Source organism: Panthera onca, chromosome C1, assembly GCF_046562875.1.
Source record: "Panthera onca isolate mPanOnc1 chromosome C1, mPanOnc1 haplotype 2, whole genome shotgun sequence".
Classification (NCBI taxonomy): domain Eukaryota; kingdom Metazoa; phylum Chordata; class Mammalia; order Carnivora; family Felidae; genus Panthera; species Panthera onca.
In genome coordinates this window covers 51,066,852-51,089,197 of record NC_138346.1, presented here as the reverse complement: position 1 = coordinate 51,089,197, position 22,346 = coordinate 51,066,852, and the positions used below count along the sequence as shown (strand labels likewise).

General features: G+C 37.5%; 1 protein-coding gene across 4 annotated transcripts in view; it reads right to left on the bottom strand.

Annotated features, from left to right (window-relative positions):
* NCKAP1 (NCK associated protein 1) overlaps positions 1–12,264 on the bottom strand; it is a 108,779-nt gene extending 96,515 nt beyond the window's left edge. For 3 of the 4 annotated variants that reach the window (XM_078451119.1, XM_078451120.1, XM_078451123.2), the window contains exon 1: positions 11,903–12,264. In XM_078451119.1, coding sequence (XP_078307245.1) covers positions 11,903–12,010 — 108 coding nt within the window. In that variant the 5' untranslated portion in view covers positions 12,011–12,264. The remainder of the gene's footprint in view (positions 1–11,902) is intronic. The other variant, XM_078451122.1, reaches the window with a different exon arrangement.
* Between the last annotated feature and the right edge of the window lie 10,082 nt (positions 12,265–22,346).

Here is a 22,346-nt window from a genome sequence, read left to right as displayed (position 1 = left end):
TTTGCCAAAAAACTATAGAACAAACCAATTTTTTAAATATAGTAACTTACAGGCACCTGGCTGGCTCACCTGGTTAAGTGTCCGACTGGTAACGTTTATTAATTTTAGGAGAGACAGGGAAAGTACAAGTCAGGGAGGAGCAGAGAGAAAGAGAATCCCAAGCCGGCTTCTTGCTATCCACCCAGAGCCCCTTGCTCAATTTCACAAACCATGAAATCAAGACCTGAGCCAGAATCATGAGAGATGGAGCGTGGAGTGGGGCTCTGTGCCGACAGTGCTGAGCCTGCTTAGGATTCTCTCTCTCCCTCTCTCTCTGCCCCTCTGCCCCTCTCTCTCTCAAAATAAATGAACTTTTTAAAAAAATAAAATAAATTCAATAATTTAATTAAAAAACATGAACAGGGGTGCCTGGGTGGCTCAGTTGGTTAAGCATCTGACTTCAGCTCAAGTCATGATCTCATGGTCTATGGGTTTAAGCCCCATGTTGAGCTCTGTGCTGACAGCTCAGAGCCTAGAGCTGCTTCAGATTCTCTGCCCCTCCCCCGCTCATGCTCTCTCTCAAAAATAAAACATTAAAAAAAAAAATCTTAAAAATAAAATGAATGAAATCCCAGAGATCAGAGTGAGAATACTATTTGTGAGAGTACAGGAAAGAAACCAGCCCCATCTGAATATGTAAGGGAAGAACAGAAAAATGCAAAATGTTACCAATTTATATAGAAACAGGAATTTAATTTTTTCTCAATAAAAAAAGTCAAGAGTTTTTAAAGGTTTTGCACAATTAAAAGCATAACAGGACCAAGATTCTCCCGAGTCTCCAAGGAAATTAACTGACATTAAAGCCTAGAAGAAGAATGAACATCACCTAAAATCATGGACTAGTAAAGCAACTTACCTAGCCTTCTTTTATTTATTTTAGAAATAATGAAAATAATACAATGAAATTTTTCAATAGGTACTGGAAAATCTGTCAGAAGCAAAACAAGCCTTAAATTCTCATATTAGTGGTTAATTTTCCAATTATTTTGTTTTCTTGTCCATATCACCTACATTTTGGCAAACCAAACTGCTTTGAACTTCCCCTTGGGAAGTGAAAAAAAAAAAAAAGCAATTCACTGCTAAAATTTAGATTAAGAAGCTTCACAGGAAAGTTAACTGGAATTATTAGAAATGCTTTCTTTAATATTAATATAAATTGGGGCACCTGAGTGACTCAAGTCGATTGAGCATCCAACTTCAGTTCAGGTCATGATCTCACGATTTGTGAGTTTGAGCCCCGCATCCAGCAGCATCCTGCTGGCAGCAGGGCCTGGAGACTGCTTTGGATCCTGTGTCACCCTGTCTCTATGTGCGCCTCCCCCCCAACTCATGCTCTGTCTCTCAAAAATAAACAAACATTAAAAAAAGTTTTTTAGGGGCGCCTGGGTGGCTCAGTCGGTTGAGCATCCGACTTCGGCTCAGGTCATCATCTCGCAGTCCATGAGTTCGAGCCACACTTCGGGCGCTGTGCTGACAGCTCGGAGCCTAGGGCCTGTTTCGGATTCTGTGTCTCCCTCTCTCTCTGCCCCTCCCCAACTCGCACTCTGTCTCCCTCTGTCTCAAAAATAAATAAACATTAAAAAAAAATTTTTAATAAAAAAATAAATAAAATTTTTTAATTAATGTAAATTTATCAATAACTACCTGTTATTTACAGCTAATAACATCCACCTTAAAGGTATATAAATTATGCTTATTGTTTTCTAAGCACTAGTTCTGGGAAAAATCACAAACTTAAGAAATATTTCAATGTCTTATATAATTCAAAATTAATTAAAAATTTTAATGATATAGGGGCAGTTGGGTGGCACAGTTAACTGTCCAACATTGGCTCGAGGTAATGATCTCATGGTTTCTGGGTTTGAGCCCCACATGAGGCTCTCTGCTGTCAGCATGGAGCTTGCTTCAGAACTTCTGCCTCCCTCTCTCTCTACCCCTCTCCCACTTGCTCACTCTCTCTCTCTCAAAAAGAAACATTTAAAAAATTTTAATGATTCAAATGCATTACTAATTACTACTCAATTCAAAAGAAGAGGTCTATGTCACTGTTGCTCTTAAACATTTTTCAGCTTGCAATACAGAAAAACATCTCCATTTATAAAACAAAGGTGCTCCATAGTTTTTTTAAAAGCATTATATATGATCATATTTTTACTGTTTTAGAGAAGCTACTCTTTAAAGGACTACTGAAGAACACATTTCTGAAATACATATAAATACTTACTCTGTATTAGCAGTAAGTAGATATAAAACTATAATGTCAGGTAGTTAAAAAGGATAATTAAGAAATATTTCCAGAAGTTGTCTTGAGATGGATTTAACAGGGGAAAAAAAATAAACACTTATTAAAGGTCCACTTTGTTTCAAGGCCCAGGAATAGGTTTGATAACAATAGCCAAAACTTATTTATTTCTTACTCTTTTGCCAGGCACTGCACTAGCACTTAATACTAATTAACTCATTGAATTCTCAACCTTATAAGGTTAACTAAAGAGTATCCCACAGGGGTGCCTGGCTGGCTCAGGTGGTGAAGCATGCAACTCTTGATCTCAGAGTTGCGAGTTCAAGCCCCACGTTGGTTGTAGAGATTACTTAAAAATAAAAAATAAAAAGAGTATTCCACAGATGTAGGAGAAACGGCATATCTATTTAAGATTTCAAGAGTTAGAATCAAGAAGATTAACATGGCATAGAAAATAAAAAGTGTACCTTGAAGCATAACAGAAGCTGAGAACAAATACTAAGTAGATGATTTTGCTGGTAGAAAGTCTACATGCAGTCTACTAGCATTCCAGAAATTTAATTATACCACAGAAAACAAAATTAAATCACTACAGCGAACAACTTCCTGAGAAAGAAATCAGAGGTATTAAAAACATATTTTACTTATCTTAGTGGCTCTTAACATCAGAATCACTTCAGGGGCTTTTTCTTCTCAGTAGTTTGTGTCAAGATACACATGTATTTTTAAAAACCCTTTAAAATGATTATATTATGTATCCCTGGCTAAGAACCACTAGTCTTCGAAGCTTATAAATAAAGAAACTATTATAACCCAGAAAGGTTAAATAACTTGCCCAAAGTTTAAAAAACAAAATAGAAGGGCACCTGGGTGGCTCAGTCAGGTAAGCGTCCAACTTCAGCTCAGGTCATGATCTCGCGGTTTGTGGGTTCGATCCCCGCATCAGGCTCTGTGCTGATTAACCTTATAAGGTTTGGAGCCTGGAGCCTGCTTCAGATTTTGTCTCCCTCTCTCTCTGCCTGTCCCCCAGTCGCACTCCGTCTCTGTCTCTCGCACAAATAAACATTAAAAAATTAAAAAAAAAAAATAGTACCAGAGCTTTATCTAGAATCTAGTTCTCTCAAGCTACAGAATATACTACAACTATGGAAAATGATAGACAAGTTTAGAAGCTGTATGCCAGCAAGAAGGACATTAGACATTACTAAGGTATTTTATAACCTTATATGTTTTATATCTTTATATATTCTCCTGAACAGAAGTTTTGGAACCTTAAATAATGACTGACTACTCCTTGACATTGCCTACCTGAAGCTTCTATTCCTACTTCAAAACCAAGCACAAAAGTCATTATCTCTTCTTCCTCAGAATGGAATCCTCAACGCTCTTCTGAAGATTCCCATAATCACACTTACATAATACATTTCAGTTAGATCTCTGTAAATCTCTCATACCTACTAAAATATGAACTTCTTGACATTGGAGACTGTATATTAATTTACCAGTGTCTATGAAGGAAGACATTCAACAAATGAAGAGTAAACAAATGGAAACCCTAAAAATTTGGGACTAAAACAACAGTTCGTAAGATTTATAAAATACCTTAAAAAAAAATTTTTTTTTAATTTATTTATTTTTGAGACAGAGAGAGACAGAGCATGAACGGGGGAGGGACAGAGAGAGAGGGAGACACAGAATCTGAAACAGGCTCCAGGCTCTGAGCCATCAGCCCAGAGCCTGACGCGGGGCTCGAACTCACGGACCGCGAGATCGTGACCTGAGCTGAAGTCGGACGCTCAACCGACTGAGCCACCCAGGCGCCCCATATAAAATACTTTTTTAAAATGTAGTTTTAGATACTATCAAGTATCTATGCAATAAAAAAGTATTTTCCAATATAGGCTTTTACTTAAAACAGGAGATACCTTTAAAATTGGCACACGTACAACCCTACTTACAAATTAGCAATTCAAGAACTTATGAAGTTTGTTAACTTATTTAACTAAAACACTACACTGTAACACTATTTGAAGAAATAATTAACTAGGAGATTGTCTCATCACAATTTACCAAAAGTAAAAAATTTACCAAAGTCTAATTATGGTACTGCAAATTCCTACAGCATTAAAACTAAAAAGATTTTACTACATTTACTGATAAAGGCAACAGTAAAAACAGCCAACAACAACAACAAAACACAGAAGAGTACTACTAGTTTACTAATTACTAATTTTTGCCCAAGACAGAAACAAACTTATTGGTTAGACTTTCTTTTTTTTAAAGTTTATTTATTTTGAGAGAGAGAGAGAGAGAACACATGTGCATGTTGGAGGGGCAGAGAAAGAAGAGACAGAGAAAATCCCAAGCAGGCTCCGCACTGTCAGCACAGAGCCCAATACGGGGCTCGAACTCACAAACCATGAGATCATGAACCTGAGCTGAAATAAAAGTCAGACACTTAACTGACTGAGCCACCCTGGTACCTGCTGGTGGGGCTTTCTTTACTGCACTTCTTATATTTCATGTTATGGAACTTTCAATGTGAAAATGTTACCATTTGACTTCATGTAAAATGAAAAAAGTACATTTAAAATTCCATTTAATTTGGAACAGAGTATCGAGTTAGGAAATGATTCCATGTGTCCTTAAAATTAGGAAACATAAATGCTACTTCATTGTATCTTTTAGTTTACACTTTCCTTTCTGCTTTATAAATACTCTTCCCCCAATTTAAGCAAGTTCCTGTTTCTTTAGTATTGTTTATATGATTAGTTCTTTCAGTTTGTATATTTTAATAGGTCAGGGACTAAATTTTAGAAATAATCACAAAGAAAAACTGCACGGAACATGAAAAGTAAATACAAAATATGTTTCCCAAAAAAATTTGAATTGAATTTTAAAGTTCCTAATTCTAGGGGCACCTGGGTGGCTCAGTCAGTTAAGCTTCTGACTTCAGCTCAAGTCACGACCTCGTGGTTCATGAGTTCAAGTGCCACATTGGGCTCTGTGTTGACAGCTCAGAGCCTAGAGCCTGCTTCAAATTCTGTGTCTCCCTCTCTCTCTGTCCCTCTTGTGCTCAACAGGCTGTCTCTTACTTTCTCAAAAATATACATACATACTTACATACATAAATAAATTTCCTAGTTCTAAATCACTGCTCATTTTAACACATGACAAAGCTAAACGGAAGTCTCCAATAATAATCACTCTGGTACACTGATAGTATGATCTCAATTTTCATACAAATCCATACAAAGTTCATACAAATGCAATCTACAGTAAAGACAAAAACTATAACAGAATTACATATTTCTTTAAGGTTACTGTGTTAAAAATCTAATTCTATCTACCAAAAAAATATCAATGACTGTAAACCTAATGGCAAAATAATTAAATGAAGAGCCCATACTTAGTGGTCAACAAAAAAGGTGTCAATCTGAATTCCAGCTGGCTCAGTCAGAAGAACATGCAACTCTTGATCTGGGGGTCATGAGTTTGAGTCCCACATTGGGTATAGAGATTATTAAAAAAAAAAAAATTAATACACTAAAAAAAAATTGGACAGATTACTTAACCTCTCCAAATTCAACTCCTTTATCCAGAAATAAGTATGTACATCACAGAACTAAAGACAAAGAAAAAAATATAAACAGCATACAATGGCAGCTAGCAGTAATTTCATTACACATTTTTTTTTGGACAATAAAGAGATGAAACTATTTAATTCTAGTAACATATAAAGTGTATAACTACTGGAGCTGACCCAAACTTACTGTTGGAATTTAACTGATGTGAACATTCCTAGGATATTATCAAACAATAACATGGATCAGATTTTCAATCATCCTAGTCAAGAAGGACAATTACTTCTGACACTGACAGTTTTTCACCTGAGCCTCCTCATTTTTAACATATTGGACATAGCTAGCTAGTAGCTATGTTCATTCCTTTAAATTTTTCTTACAAAGTATACAAGCAATAGATTAAGGACCCTAATTTCATTTATATGTAAACTGCATCCATGATGCTTCATTTTTATTTTTGTAAAGAATCTAATTTAATCAAAAGGTAATAAAATATGCATGCACATATGTTAGCATTTGCACAGAAAAGCATGTAAGTATACAAGGTTTATTTTTAAAAGTAGGAAATGGGTAAGCAGAGAAATTTCTGAAGTGACACAATTCTGTTATGTTTGAATTTCTAACAATAAACAGGAATACAATAAATGTATTCCTTTTGTAATCATTAAAAAATGCTTAATATTTAAGTTACTTAACAAGTCCACAAAGGATAATCTATCATTGCTACTTAAAAAAAATAAAAATGGGGTCCCTGGGTCGCTCAGTTGGTTGAGCATCCGAGTTCGCTCAGGTCATGATCTCACAGTTCGTAAGTTTGAGCCCCCACATCAGGCTCACTGCTATGGGCACGGAGCCGGATTTGGCTCCTATGTCCCCCTCTCTCTCTGCCCCTACCTAGCTCGTGCTGTCTCTCACAAAATAAATAAAATATAAAAAAACAAAATAAAATTAAAAAATAAAAATAATTTTTCCTAAGTATTTTTCAGTGATCTTATTTCCTCGGCCTACCATCCAATATAACAAGAAAAAAATTATCAAATCCTCATTTTTACAAGCAGCATTCATTAAAAAATAAACTTACAAATAGACATAATAGGATCTGTTTAAATAAATAATATATATTATTTAATTCGGGTTTATGGAGAGATGTTTCCTTCTTAACATACTTAAGGCTCTCATGAAACCCCCTGGGGGGGGGGGAGGGGGAATCTCATACTAACAACACTTACTACTCCAGAACTTGCCACAAACCAATCTTTGGAGCATGTTTCTGCTCCTGATTGATGAATGGAGAAAATAATACCCTAAATGAAAAGAGAACACTGAAAGAGAAAACTAAAGCTGGTTCCCCTCCCTTTACCTTGCACTACACCCCTCCTTCACATGCATCTTTTTTTTTTTTCCTCCATTAAATAAGCAGGTACCAGCTAAGGACTTTCAATTTCTTTATACTCCTATTCATTTTTTCCTCATAAAATAAATGTATCCAAAATCATGGGGAGAAGACTATGAAAAAAAAAAGAGAGTCTCTAATAAAAAAAATTTTTTTTAAACAAGTGAAAATACATTGAAATCTGCAAACACACACCATTCAAAAAAAAAGTCTGCAATAGTTGGGTGGGTCTTTTCTTCTTTTCCGTCATTTAGAATTAAGGCAATGATGTAACTAGAAAAATCACACAAATATTAACTGAGACCTTTCTAGTAAAGAGTTATCGTTCATATTAGTGATCGGTAGGAAAAAAAAAAAAAAGGAGACTTTGAAAAAACAAAATAGAAATATTTGCTCAACTCAGCAAAAATGTTTTGGTATTTGGGAATGTGTTTGCTAACAGCAGCAAAATTTCAGAAAAAAACAAACGTTGCCCCCCAAAAAGCTGCTGAGACTCCTAAATAAACACTTACATTCATGAAAGTTTTAAACTATTTTAACACTGTTATTATCTTTTATCTTCACAAACAATCCTGTGAAGTAGGCAGAGCAGGCATTATCTCTGCATTATGGAAACTAAACTGAGCTCAGTTACTCTTTAAAATGGGCCACTGTAAACATTATAAAGATAAGATAATGAGAGCTAGAATGGACTTTAACATTCCTTTTACAGTTAATTTTCGTCTGTTTTACAGATGAGAAAAAATAAAGCTCAGGGAAGTCAAGATATCTCCGATGTTACAAAACGCTCAGTGACAGATTGAAGACTGGAATGCAGGTCTCCTAAGCCCTGGCCCACTACTGTACTTCCAGTACCACACCACAGTCAGATATAAAAGTAGACTGGAAAATGTTAAAAATCAACACGAAGGTAAGTAGCATTACCAGGTCTGGAAAAAGACATATTTTTCAACAAAAAACAGAATTTTTAAGGAATTAAGACACAAATAAATGTAAACATAAAACTACCTACCACCTTCATGTCTTTTCCTAAACTCCTCCTTCACCTGTTCTTTCCTTTTTTTTTTTTTTTTTTTTTTTAAATGTTTATTTTGAGACGATGCACGCCCTCAAGCAAGGTAGGGGCACAGAGACGGCAAGAAAAAAACCCAAGCAAGCAGGCTCGTACTGCCAGCACAGAGCCTAAAGCTGGGCTCGAACTCAAAACCATGAGATCATGGCCTGAGTGGAAATTTAGAGTCAGACACTTAACCGACTGAGCTACCCAGGCGACTCCTCCTTCTGTCCTCACATAAGGATGTGATTAGTCTACAAGTTCCTTAAAATTTCCATAACCTGCACATATTAAGATCTCAAAATTTTTTCAACTGATCAATTTTCTTTTAAAAAAAAGTAAAACGGGCACCAATGGGTGGATCAGTTGGTTGAGGATCCAACACTTGACTTGGGCTCAGGTGATGATCCCAGGGTCTTGGGATCAAGCCCCATGTCGTGCTCCACACTGGTCATGGAGCCTGCTTGGGATTCTCTCTCTGTCCCTCTGCCCCTCTCCCCCACTAGCGTTCTAATAAATAAAAATAATAAATAATAATAAAAAGGCATCTTCAATAACCACATTATATTCCTGTAATAAGCATTAAAGTGTGTGTATATATATAATATATATACATATATATACATCTGTATATACATATATAGATAATAGATTTTTTTAAGTAGGCTTCATGCCCAGCATGGAGCCCAATGCAAGGCCTGAACTCAGGAACCTGAGATCAAGACTGAGCTGAGATCAAGAGTCAGATGCTTCATCAACTGACCCACCCAGGCACCCCAGTATATTATTTTTTATTACAGTAACTTATGAAGTTATTTTACTCAGGTCACTTTAAGTATTTTCATTGTGTATGCTCACTAAAATATTTCCATGTAGACTTCCAACTGAAACAGGAATCAGATCTGATAGACAATCTAATGCATGCACGCATTAATAAAAATGTGATAACTGATTGGTACACATGTATTATGCAGTGGAAGGTTTTTTTGAGAACTGTAAGAGATTGGGATTAAAAAGATGTAGCTTATACAGTCATAAAAATGCAGACAGCATGAACCTTATAAACACATGGTGAACCAATCTTACTCACTTTTTTTGGCAAGATTTTTGAACAAATGTTTCAATCCCTAGCCAGCCAGGAAGATATGCCAGTCTTATAGACAACTCTATAGGCTAAAAGATGCAAAAGCTATCTGATGCATTTGTATGCAAAATTGCACAAGGAGAGCAAACCAAAAGCTATTATTAAAACTAGAGCAAGATTATACACACACTCATATGTTATATATGTCATATATGTTAAACGCGTATATATATTTTTAACATGCCATATATGTTAAATATATACATTGTACATATGTGCACCAATATATATGCACATATATATATATGTATTATCCATTTCAACAAGACTTAATGGAAAACTCTGGACCAGGTAAGGCCCTAAGTACCAGTAATTCAAAAACGAGTTAACACCGTCCGTGCCCAGAGGGAACGTAAGGCAAGATAGGCAAAATATTTCTCAATAAACTCTAAATATGCGTTAAGTGCTGAAATACAACAATAACTCAAATATTTGACAATTGGATGGAATAATCACGTTCAAATCATTTTAAATTTCAATAGCTCAGTAATATAAGAACCTGAAGCTTCTCAAAACAGGAAGTGAAAAAAACAAGCTTTTAAGGCAGTGAACTGAAATAACAGGAGTTCAAATGCTTCAAGTTTGTTTTAATTTTGTGCAATTTATGAAGGTAGAATAGGTAAAGTTTGGTTGTGTTTATACCATAAAAATGTCTAAATGCATGCTTAAAAAGGTATTTTGCCCAAATACCCAAATCACTTTTGATGTTACTCTCACTTCCTTTTCTGAAAACCATCGTAACCATTTCCTTTAACCACAATACCACAGGTCTAGTAATTTTTAGTACCGTTTGCCTTGCTTGTTTTTTTAGACAAAGTTCATATAGGAACTAATTTGAAAGTTTGTTAAGGAGCATAATATCACAAGAAAAGTTCAAGTCAATACAACCTGTAAGTAGTACTATCTAAAATTAAGTTGTTTCCATCTACCATAAATGTATAACCAAAGCTCTTTGGTAAATGCAGAGGCCTTCTTTGTGATGACGCTGAGCTCCTGCCACAGAAGATGTAACAAACTGAATAGACATGTTGCAGTTGCCCTCTCCAGATTTTACTGAGTTTAGAGGCAAATCAATCCTTGCATTCAGGTGAGCAACAGGAACACAAGCCATCCTTATAAAAAATTTATCACTATTAAGCTAGCATAGTCTTCTCCTTTAGAATTACAACATCTATATCAAATTGTTGGAATAAACCAGTTTTAAAACTTTGAACTCCATGATATGGATTTCAAAAAAATATTTCTTCAGCAGCCCTAATTTACACACATTATAATTATGTTGCTATGGTCAAGCTACAAGGAATGTTCATGATATAGTTAAAATGCCAACAAAAATAACTATGAAAACATGACATCAAATACACACTGCAAACTCAAAAAATGGTAGAGTGTGCCCAAAAATCTCTTTAATTTGCTCTTCACCACGTCCTTTGAAACTTACTAACCTTGCCTTAAAAGGAAAACGATTTTGGTCTGTTTTCTCTCAAGATAAATTAATACAATATTTGTCCTATCTTTACATCTATTTCTCTTAACTCCAACTCAGCCTTCCATTTCTTATTCTACTGAGGCCATTTAAAGACTGTCGATGGGCCTTTTAGTTACAACTACACAAATTTTCCTTACATGTTATAAACCAGCAGTAATAGCAACATATTTACAGTTCTAATTGTACCGACACCGAACTTTAAGAAATGGTGTTTCGGTGCTATTAGACAGACATGGTTGCAAAAACTAAGAGGAGGAGTAAAGAGGGATGGAAGGTTGTTATTCCTGTTCTCGTGACTCACAGCCCAGAAGTATTTCAGAAGAAAATTGGTTCCACCCTCACTTTCCCCTCCTCTCTACCTTCAAAATGAAATAATTCCAAATTGTCAACATGCTCTCAAACGACTGTAATTTAGCAATCCAAAATAAAGTGGCAAGTGGAGGAGATGCGGGGTTCATCCCGATTAGCCATTCCCTTCCCACATCCACACACTTACACACCAAAAAACTGAGACAAAATTGCTACCACCTCCGACAGATTCCTACCATTCAACCTCAGTTATGAACACCCAAGTTTTCCTATCTCCTCCCCCCTCCCCCAATCTCGCCCACCCTCTGCCCTCCCTTTCCTGTAGACCCCGCTCCGGGGGCGGGGGCGCCGAGGAGGGGGCGGCAGCGGCGCCCCGGGCCCCGCGCCGGCCCGGCCGGATCCCGCTGCTGGGAGCTGGGAAATGGCTTCTCTCTGCCTCCGGCCGGCCCGCCCGCCACCGGGGGAGGCGCCGGGACTCCGCAATAGGCCGCGGCGCTTCTCGGCGACCCCGGGCCCGGCCTGACGCGGCACTGCCGTGATTTTTGCCTCGGGCGCCGCCCGCTGCCCCCATCCCCGGTTTTCCCCGGCCGTGCGTCCTTCCTCTGCCCGCCCGCTGCCCCCGCCGCGGTCTCGCCGGCCCGTGCGCACCTTTTTGATGTTGTAGAGGCGAGTCAGCATACCGACGCCCCGGTCGTTGAGGATGGTGAGCTTCTCCGCCAGCTTCTGCTGACTGGGCTGCAGCACGGAGCGCGACATGGTGGTGCTGGTGGTGGTGCCGCCGCCGGCCGCCTCGCACCCAGTCACCGGCCCGCGGCCTCCGCCGCAACCTCTGTCGGGCCTCCTCCCCCACCGCCCGCGACCTCCGTCTCAGGGGAGAGCGCCCATGACCCTTGCGCCCCAATCCCGCGCCGGTAACTGAGCGAACCGCGGCAGACGCCTCGGGGGTCCCTTCCCCCGTAGGAGCCCGCGTCCCGGCAGCCTCCTGCCTTCCGCCCGCCGCCCTTCCGTCCCCACCCCCGGCGCTCTCCGCCCCAGCCCCCACCGAGCCGCCTTCCCCGGCTCCTCCACTAGGTGTGGCGGCGGCGGCGGCGTCTCCGGCGGCTGAGAACGAGGCCGCTTTCCGCAGCCCAGGACGAGCGCTCGGTCACCTGATCGGCCGCGCCGGCGCCCCCGCGAGGCCGGACGGGGAACTGCGCCCTGGGGTCCTTCGCCCGCCCCGCCCGGCCTCGCCGCTGCCGCTGCCGCTTCGGACTGGGCTCCTGCCCCAGTCCCGGCCCCCCGCGCCCGCTGCGCTTGATCCCAGTGTGGGAGTCCTAAGCTGAGATCAAGTGGAGTCGCATTTCCACGCTCGTCCCGCTTCGCCCCACACCCTTCTACAAGTTCCCAAAAGTTGCCTTTCTGCAGCACCTTCCTAAAGAAATCAGCAGAAGTCGGGGGGGGGGGGGGGGAGGGGAGCGTTTCAGGCGACTTTCGTCTAAGAGTGGGCTGGAGGCTCCAAGCTCTTTTTCCTCCCACCGCTTGACAGACGCTTGTCGCTGAACACAGCAGATGTTGTGCTCCACGAGGCGGGCATCGCCTCTCCCATCCTCCCTATCCCATCCCTACCCCCCTGCCTGAAGACAGTTTTTGAGAGGGGAGGTCGGAAGTGAGGGCAACTCAAGTTCCTGAGATAATCGGAATCCGGAATTTGTTGACTAGCAGCACCCATCCGGAGAAGACGCAAAATAGGCCCTGGCATGAGGGAGGCAAAAGATAAATGCTTGTTCAGTGAATGAAGGAACGCTCGCATTTTTTCCATGCCTCCACCCTAAATCCCACCCCTTCTTGGAAACATTCTACTTTTCCATCTTTTTGTTTTTTCCTGATCAATTTCTTCCCGGCTACTTCTTCCAAGACTACTCCCTCTAGTCAAATGTATTAGACTTGGTTCCAAAAGTGAACGAATAAAGGACTTATGTAACTGACTGGCATGAGGCGTTCTAGCCAAGAGGATTCATACTGCTTTGATTATTTCTGGCCTTAATTTCTTTCAATGTGTTAATCTTTGTATTATATTCATTAATTTAGTGTTACGACACAATGTTCTGCCACCTTCGATAAAAAATATACTAAGAGTAAATAAGCTATCGTTAGATTGATCTAAATGCCTTATGAGAAGGAAATTGTGATGAATAGCTTCTAAAACATTTTTTAAAGCTAGTGAATGTACCATCCTACAGAAATATTTATTTTATTATCTTGACAAGAGAAAGGGAGTGGACTAAATGCATTTGAGTTAAGGAGCATTAAAGAAGTCCAACATCCACCAGAAAGTCTATCATAGCTGACACTGCTTGAAATTTTACACATAGAAAGAACTTCATTACCTTTGAATGAAGGCTTTGTACCTAAAGTGTCCTTTATTTTCTTTTTTCTTTCTTTCTTTTTTTAATGTAAACACCTTAGAGATCACCTATTGAGCTATTACTCAGTTAAGTGTTGGGGGATTTACTTTCCAACGTGATAGTTAAACTTTCAATTTAGAGGAGGCAAGCATCTGGAGCCTGCCACAGTGAGAGCAGACCTGGGAAATGCAAAACTGCAAAGGGGTTTGGGACAATTGGATAAGAAAACTGAAAGATGTTCAACGTTGAGGGAAAGATGTGCTCTTTTGGGGGACCACAAACAAATTTAGCTAGATGCAGAACTACAGAGTGCACCAATGAAAGTTTGCATCATTTTCTAGTTTTTCAAAAGTGCTGCAAAAAAAGAACGAGAAAAATGGCACCATATTACAATTTGAACACAACTGCTACTCAAGAAAAACCACTATCATGTTTCTATATGAACTTGAACAGTTGTACCTACTTATAATTCAGAATACCTAATAGAGGGAGAACTCTGTAGATGTTAGTCTCATTATTCAATTTTTATTATAACTAATTTCTAGACATATTGACCCTAGAGTGAATGGAATATGCCTATTTGAGTAAAAGAGTTTATGTCTAAATGAGGTATTCATAATTCTTGCATTTTTTTCTATATTTTGCATCAAAAAGCATTTTGTTACTAAGATTCAACCCTTTCAGTGTTTGCCTGTATGTGTAAAAAGTATACTGTCAGAGCTAGGGTAATTATATATTTTGCCACGTACATATGATCTTATGGCAATTATAATAAGTATCATTTTATATTTTCATTCATTTCTTCAGTCTTTGAAAATATCCTATACCATGCTAATCAGCCTGTAAAGGTATTATGAAAAATTGTGCCTGTTGTGGTTTTTTCCTACCATAGCTTTCTGGAAAAGAATAAAATTTTAAAAATGATTAGTGAGCTAAGTTTCAAAAGCATTATTGAAGGTTTTATTTCCCTCATCATATACAGCAGTCTTCACAGTTATTTTTGGTACTGAAGATTTCCAAACAGTTTCCCTTCAGTTAAGAGATTTCTACTGTTTTGTCCCTAGAACATATTCAGGGATCATTAAAATTATTATAAGCCTTTAGAGAGATAGATGTAGAGAGTAGGTAATAGCTTCAAATTTATACTGATCTTAGAAAATTAACTAGTAAAATTAACTAGTGGAGACCAATATGCCTAAAACGTGAATTTTATTGTATGTAAATTATCTCAATAAATCTGATTCTTAAAAAATAAGAATTTTGGAAAATAATTTTTTGAGGTAAGTATAATGATACTCACTGGAAAATATTTAAATTGGAGAAGGAGGAGTGAAGTTGGCTTCATAGAAAAATTTATAATAGAATTACAATTTATGACTCCCAAATATATTTTATAATGATTCAAGTATAAAATTCTACTCACAAAATTTCAGAAACTATGGCACACAACTTTTATATAGGGTTTACCTAAAAACATTCAATCATTTACAGTGACAATTGTGGATGGGTTTAAAGAGTATTATTCAGTTCTTTGTAATATATTAAATAATCAAATATTTAAAATGTGTAGAGTACTGTTGTTCTAGAAGGGGATATGAAACTGTATAAGATATAGATTTTGATCTTGAAGTCACATCCTGGTGAAATAGAAATATGCATAAGGAGATACAATGAGGCAGCCTGAGATACAAGACCACAGGAGAAGACTTAGCACAATTTCAACCGGAAACGTCTAAGAGCCCTTTTCAGAATACGGGTAGCTTACATTTTAACTTTGAATGAGAGCGAAGTCTTGGACTTTTAAACCTGTAGAAAATGATATTCAACAAAGTTTAACTTTAGTAAATGCAAAATAGCGGGAAAGTGCAGGAAAATAAAAAGAATGTTCATTGCATACACAAAAGACACAATGGGAAATATAGGTAGAAAGAGAAATGGAACAGAAAATATACAGCCTTATGAATGGTAAGAAAGGGGAAAAAAATTCAATGAAGAAAGATAGAAAAAAATGGGAGAAAAATGGTGACTTTCGGAGATTTGAGGGTAATAAAGATAATTTGAAACAGTTGCTGACTGTGACAAGTATTACCGATTATCCTTCAATATGTATGGTCTCTTTCTCCCCTAGAAATAAAATAAAGACTACATTTCCCAGCGTCTCTTGCAGCCCACTGTGGCCATATGACTGATATTCTGGCCAATAGGATATAAGCTTTCAAGAAGCTTCCTTAAGAGACTGCTGCAGCTTTCCTTTTGCCAGTTCTTCCCCACTTTCTTCATTCGGCCACATGAAAGAAGGATGCTATGACTGCTATCTTGGACAATAAGGACAATGGCCACGTACTAAGGATGGCAAAAATAGAAATAGAAGGTGTACGTGGGCTTTTTAGAGCAGAACTGCCATACCAAACCTTGCCTATACTAATCTGGATTTTGTGTGAAAGAGAAACTTTTATTTAAGCTTCTTTTGTTTACTGTTGTTTATTTTAGCCAAACCTGATGCTAAATATTAACAATTTTTGTGGCCAACATGATAATATCTCTACTAGGAATCAAATAAGAAATAGAAATTAAATTTAACATTCAACTGTTTTTGCACTATGTGTTAGGTGCTACTATTTGAGTTACATTTCCTCATCTATTTGTCTCAACGATCCTTTGAGATATTATCCTCTTCATTTTATAAGTGAGGAAACTGGAATGCAGATAGGTTTTTTTTTTTTAATTGCCATAGGAAGTGTTAAAGCTGGTATTGGATCCTTTATCAGTCTGACCAAAGTTCGTGCGTACTCTTAATTACTGTGATGTCACTGCAGATCAGTTGGATGACATAAATTTGTCATGTAACCTACTAAACATGATTCTACAGTTTCTTCTAAAGTCCTTTAACTGTGCCCAAACCTTTATAAATAATCCCCTCATTAAAATTTCTTTAGATAACAGCTAGGCTGTCATATTTTCCCCTGACTAATATATGAGTTTTTCTAGTAGCTTTCTTTAGCTTTGTTTTCTCCAGAATATAGGATGAAAATTATTTCATTATTGCTTTTTCCTAATCATGAGGAAGATTTAAACTTTTTTAAATCACTTAGGCAAGCCAGATTTCTGGTGTTTCCAGAAAAATCTTAAGGCAAGAAGAGAGAAAAATTGATGAAAGGTATCTTTTTGAGTTCTTGGGATAAAGCCTTTTAAGTAGGATGTTTCTTGTCAAAGGTACTGTTCCACTTATTCTTAAAGACAAAAACATCATTCTTTTTCCCATCAGACTTCAGATATATATAACGAAATTTCTCACAACCTGAGAATCATGCAGCTGATATATATTAGTTTTACCTGTCCTCCCTCCCTCTGTTTGGGAAACTGCTACATTCTGACAGAATTGAGTGCAGAGAGAGAAATGTGAGTCAGGCAATGGTAAGGGTCAGGCACATATAAAATAGAAATTAATGGAGTTTTTCAAGGAATTATCATTTTTAAAAATTGGTGTTTGTTTGTGGTAAGCTCCGTGCCCACCACAGAGCCCAACACGGAGCTCATACTCACGACCCTGAGATCAAGAGTTGGATGCTCAACCAACTAAGCCATCCAGGCATCCACAAAAATTGTTTTAAAGACTAAATATAGGGGTGCCTGGGTGGTTCAGTCACCCCCAATTTAGCATCTGACTTTTGATATCTGCTCAGGTAGTGATCTCGTGGTTGTGAGATCAAGCCCCCCATAGGGATCTATATTCAGTATGGAGCCTACTTGGGTTTCTCTATCTCCCTCTCTCTATGCCCCTCTTCCTCTCATTCTCTCTCTCTCTCTCTCTCTCTGAAAATAAATGTTTACAAAAAAAAAAAAAAAAAAAGACTACATGTAGCCAGACTATAATGTAATCAGAGAAACCAGCTTTGGGTGAAGTATGGAAAAGGACAACAGAAGATTTCACTGTTGTTTAACAATGGTCACAGAGAGGGTAGACAATAACATATATGCTACATCAATACTTCAAGTTCTGTTCCTTTCCATCCAAAGACAACCAGGTATGATAATTTACTCCACTAAAAAATAAGAAAGAAAATAGGGAAAAGTTGGAGCAACAGTATCCCAGTACCTGTAGTAAATGAAGTAAGGAGGTAAGACTTAGCCAGAGATCGCAACTTGGTATTGCAAAGGAGTAATGAAGACAGGCTTAAATGAAACATGAGATGTCTCCAGTAGTTAGCAGAAGAGATGCCAGAAATAGAACTGATCCGAAAAGTTCAAAAAGAAAATGATGAAAAATTAATTACAGTCTTGATCTTGACCATTCACATCAAATTAGATTCATCTTCTAGCTTACCAAATCTTTGATAGTGCACTTCACTATGTTTATTTGCTTCTGCTCTGCAAAACTAAAGATATATTTATCTTTCTTATTAAAGTCACCCAAAGAATTTCAGTTTTCCCTGTAGAAAAATTCCAATGTATAATGAAGTTTTTAGTTTATGATTGGTTTTAATTCTTCTTGGTTATTTTCATAGTACAAAGGATTTGTGAGTTTTTTAGTTTTGTTTTAGAAATTTGTTGGGCTTAGATGAAAAAAGAATGAAATCTTGCCGTTTGCAACAACGTGGATGGAACTGGAGGGTATTATGCTAAGCGAAATAAGTCAGTCAGAGAAAGACAGATCTATGATTTCACTCATATGTGGAATTTGAGAAACTCAACAGATGAACATAGGGGAAGGGAAGAAAAAATAAGATAAAAACAGAGAGGGAGGAAAACCATAAGAGACTCTTAAATACAGAGAACAAACTGAGGGTTGATGGGGGTGGGGGAATGGGGTGTGGGTTAAATAGGTGACAGGCATTAGGGAGGACACTTTTCAGGATAAGCATTGGGTTCATATGTAAGAGATGAATCACTGGGTTCTACTCCTGAAGGCAAGACTACACGGTATGTTAACTAACTTGAGAATAAAAAAACAAAAATGAAATTTATGCTTAGATTTACACTTAAATAGTGGATGATGAAATACAAATCAGTGTAAACAAATATTGGTGAATCTTTTTATTTTGATCTTACGTCTTCTTTAAATATTAGAATGCATGGAAAATTGGCGAAGTCAATGATAGAACAAAACTTGAGTTAGAATACAGAATAAGCCTATGATGATACTGAAGTTCCAGCTGAACACATAAGACCCATTTACATTTTTACATTTAGTCTACCCCAAAAGTAAACAGTCTTTCAAAAATTTGGAATGATATTGAGAATACTGAACTGGACATCCAAGGAATTGCCTAGACTGTAGATACAAATTTGGGATCATCAGAATATGGATGTTATTTGAAGCCACAGGAGTAGATGAGATCATTTTTGGAGTATTTTAAAAAGGAAAATAAAGCCTAGTCCAAAGCCCTTAGGAACTCCAACTTTTAAGAATCAAGAACCTGGGGTGCCTGGCTGACTCAGTTGGTGGAGTGTGCGACTCTTGATCTCGGAGTTGTGAGTCGGAGCCCCACTTTGGGTGTAGAGATTACTTAAAAAAATAAAATAAAATAAAATAAAATAAAATAAAATAAAATAAAGAGCCAGCAAACTGAGACTGAATAGAATTGTCAAAGGGGCCAGAGACTGGGGCAGTAGCTGGAGGGGTTAAGGGGGGGGTGGGGCGGGGGAGGGAGGAGGTTGTTTATTTTCAGTGGTAATACCAAACTATCCTGTAGAAAGAGATAGATTTATAACTCAGTACAGAGAGCTAGGATAATCAAAAGAGCAGAAGCTTTGACAGTACAGGAAGGAAAATGATGAACGGGAAGCAGATAATATAGAGCCAGATTGATTTTTGATTCGGGGTTGTAGGGAGAGATAAGATAATGATATTAACTGGCTACCTGCAATGTGTCATGTTCTGTTCCAAGTGCTTTTCATGTATTAATGTGTTTCATATTCATAACAAACTCTTGAAGTAGGTACATTTTGTTTTTCCTATTAAAGAAGAAAGGAAGTTATGTCTATGGTCACAACTGGTAAGGGGCAGAGCTTAGGCTATTAACTACTTGATGTGTACACTGATGCAGATCAGTAGAATTACTTGGGCGAAGATAAGAAAGTTTTCTCATGTCTTCTATTTTCTCAGTGAAGTAGAAATACGTCTTTAGCTTAAATGGAATGTCATGTGTCAGAAAATGTTAAACGTTCATTTCAGTTTAGAGTTATGCATTTAAATGGTTAGCAGAAAAAAGCCTTAGCTCTGGGGTCAGACAGAGTTGGAATCCTTCCTTTGCCACTTACAGCAGTGTGACATTGAACATATGACTAAAGCTCTCAAAATCCCAAATTTGCACCCTAAATGGGTATAATTTTACATCCCTCACTAGATTATTGTGAGGTATGCATGAGATAAGTTTTAGTACTGTACCTTATACAATTCAATGAGAATAAATGCTGTTTGTCATTACCATTATTATTATTATTATTATTATTATTGCCCCAGTCTGCCCAGTTATGTAATCTTCTATATTGGTAATGACATAAAAGAGACAGAAGGTTGTGGATTTTTCTTTTTTTAGGTGAATGCAAAGGAAAGAGAGAGTAGTAAAGGAGTTGAGAGAAGTAGTTGGGGAATAATATAGCTAACTCACTGTTTTAGCATTCAACCAAAAAATATATATACATTAAAAGCCTACCTAATTGTATTAACACTGCTTTGCTTGACAAATTTCTATTTCAAAGTAATAATTTCTGAAAATCATATTTTCATTATTTCATGTTAGACACACACCATAATCATTAAGCTTCTAAGTGTTGATTATGTGCAAATGTTAAATTTGTTCTTATTATAAAATATACATTATGCTAAAATATTATAAACTCATTATAAGATGATTTTTCTCCATTAAAACATCACTGACGTCTAAGTGTTTACAATAAGTCAGGTGTTCACTGATGCTTAAATCAACTTTGTATTCCTACTTAAATTCACATCCACTGTTACTTAACCATACAAACTAAGCTGCCACTGTCAGATCTATTTTTTTTTTTTTCTGCTTTTAACCTATGAATATACAATTGCTCCACCTGGATTGTTTGCATGTTAAAGTTTTACCATTTCTTCACTTCTTCTATTGTTTCTTTTTTTTTTAATTTATTTAATTTTGAGAGATAGAGAGAAGGCTTAAGTGGGAGAGGGGCAGAGAGAGAGGAAGAGAGAATGAATCCCAAGCAGGCTCCACACTGTCAGCACAGAGCTTGATGGGGGGGGCTCCATGCAGGGTTCCATGCGAGCCTCAAACACATGAATGGTGAGAACATGTCCTGAGCTTAACCAACTGAGCCACCCAGGCACGCTATCATTTCTTCTGTTGTTTCTAATTACTTCAACTAATTGCTGTTTCTATTACAAAACTTTAGAATCAGAATTAACTCAAAATTTTCACACTTTTTGTATTTTTCCCATTTCTAATGGTCTTTATTTGTGCCATATTTGAAACAATAGGATAAACAATTCACTTTCAGTTTATAAAGAAAGGAAAACCACTTGTCCTAACTAGTTCCAAATTATCACTTATATAGTAGAGTCTACATTTAAAATATTAGGAGCATGTTAAAGCCAACTTCAGCATATGCATATATATGTATAAATACTTTCTTGTGTTAGATTTTAATTATAGAATAGTTTAACTTGAACAGTAAACATTTGTAAATTGATTTAAGTAGAAAATAGTTACATTACCTAATAGATTAGCTTTAAATCAGAGAGAGAGAGACAGATATGAGTCGGGTAGAGGCAGATAGGGAGACAGAATCCAAAGCAGGCTCTAGGCTCTGAGTTGTCAGCACAGAGCCTGACTGGCGGGGGTGGGGGGGGGGGTGGGGGGGGGTGGGAACGAACTCACAAACTACAAGATCATGACCTGAGCCAAAATCAGATGCTCAACTGACTGAGCCACCCAGGCACCCCTCTCACTCTCGTGTTTTAAGAGAGGATGAGATAAACTTAAAGCCCAAGGATTGAATCAAAAGAAAGGAATGAAATAAACAACTCGTTTTTACTCATGTTCTCCAAGGAGTCGAAGCAGAAACAAAACAGAGCTGCAATATTTTTTTTTCTTTTAATATGTTGTTGTTTATAGGCCAAATTAATTTTTGGCTCTAATTTAGGTTCCTAATTAACCTTGGATCCTGGACCTCAATATAAATTTAATGAAGCTATGTATCCTATCCATAAGAATATACAAAATTTTAGTGCAATTTTAAAGAGTTCATGGTCTCATTAAAGCCTCTGTGGGAGGCTTTCATAGACCCAAGTTTCATAGACCCAAGATTCAGAAGCATTCTGGATTGTAGTGAGTCCACCAGAAAAGGCACAATAGCAGCAATTGTATACCCAAGCAATCATGTGCTAAGTGTCCAGGTTTAACCTGACATAAGTGTTAAAAAAACAAAAACAAAAACAAAAAAAAAAACAACAAAAAACCTTAAAAAACAAAAGCAAAAATTTTGTACCCCATTGCCCAGAGACGTAAAAAGTATTTTTTCTGATCAGTTCAGTGTGTTACAACCAACTCCTTGGTAATCTTTCCACAGATGTGTTAGGGTAGCCTTTGTAATCAACATTTTATCAGGACTAAATATCAACTGTAGATGGATGACTCAAGTTCTCTCTTCATCTGCCTCCTCTGGTTGCTGAGAACTTTGGCACCTCCAACAGAAGGTGGGAAGGAGAACTGAAAGCAGGA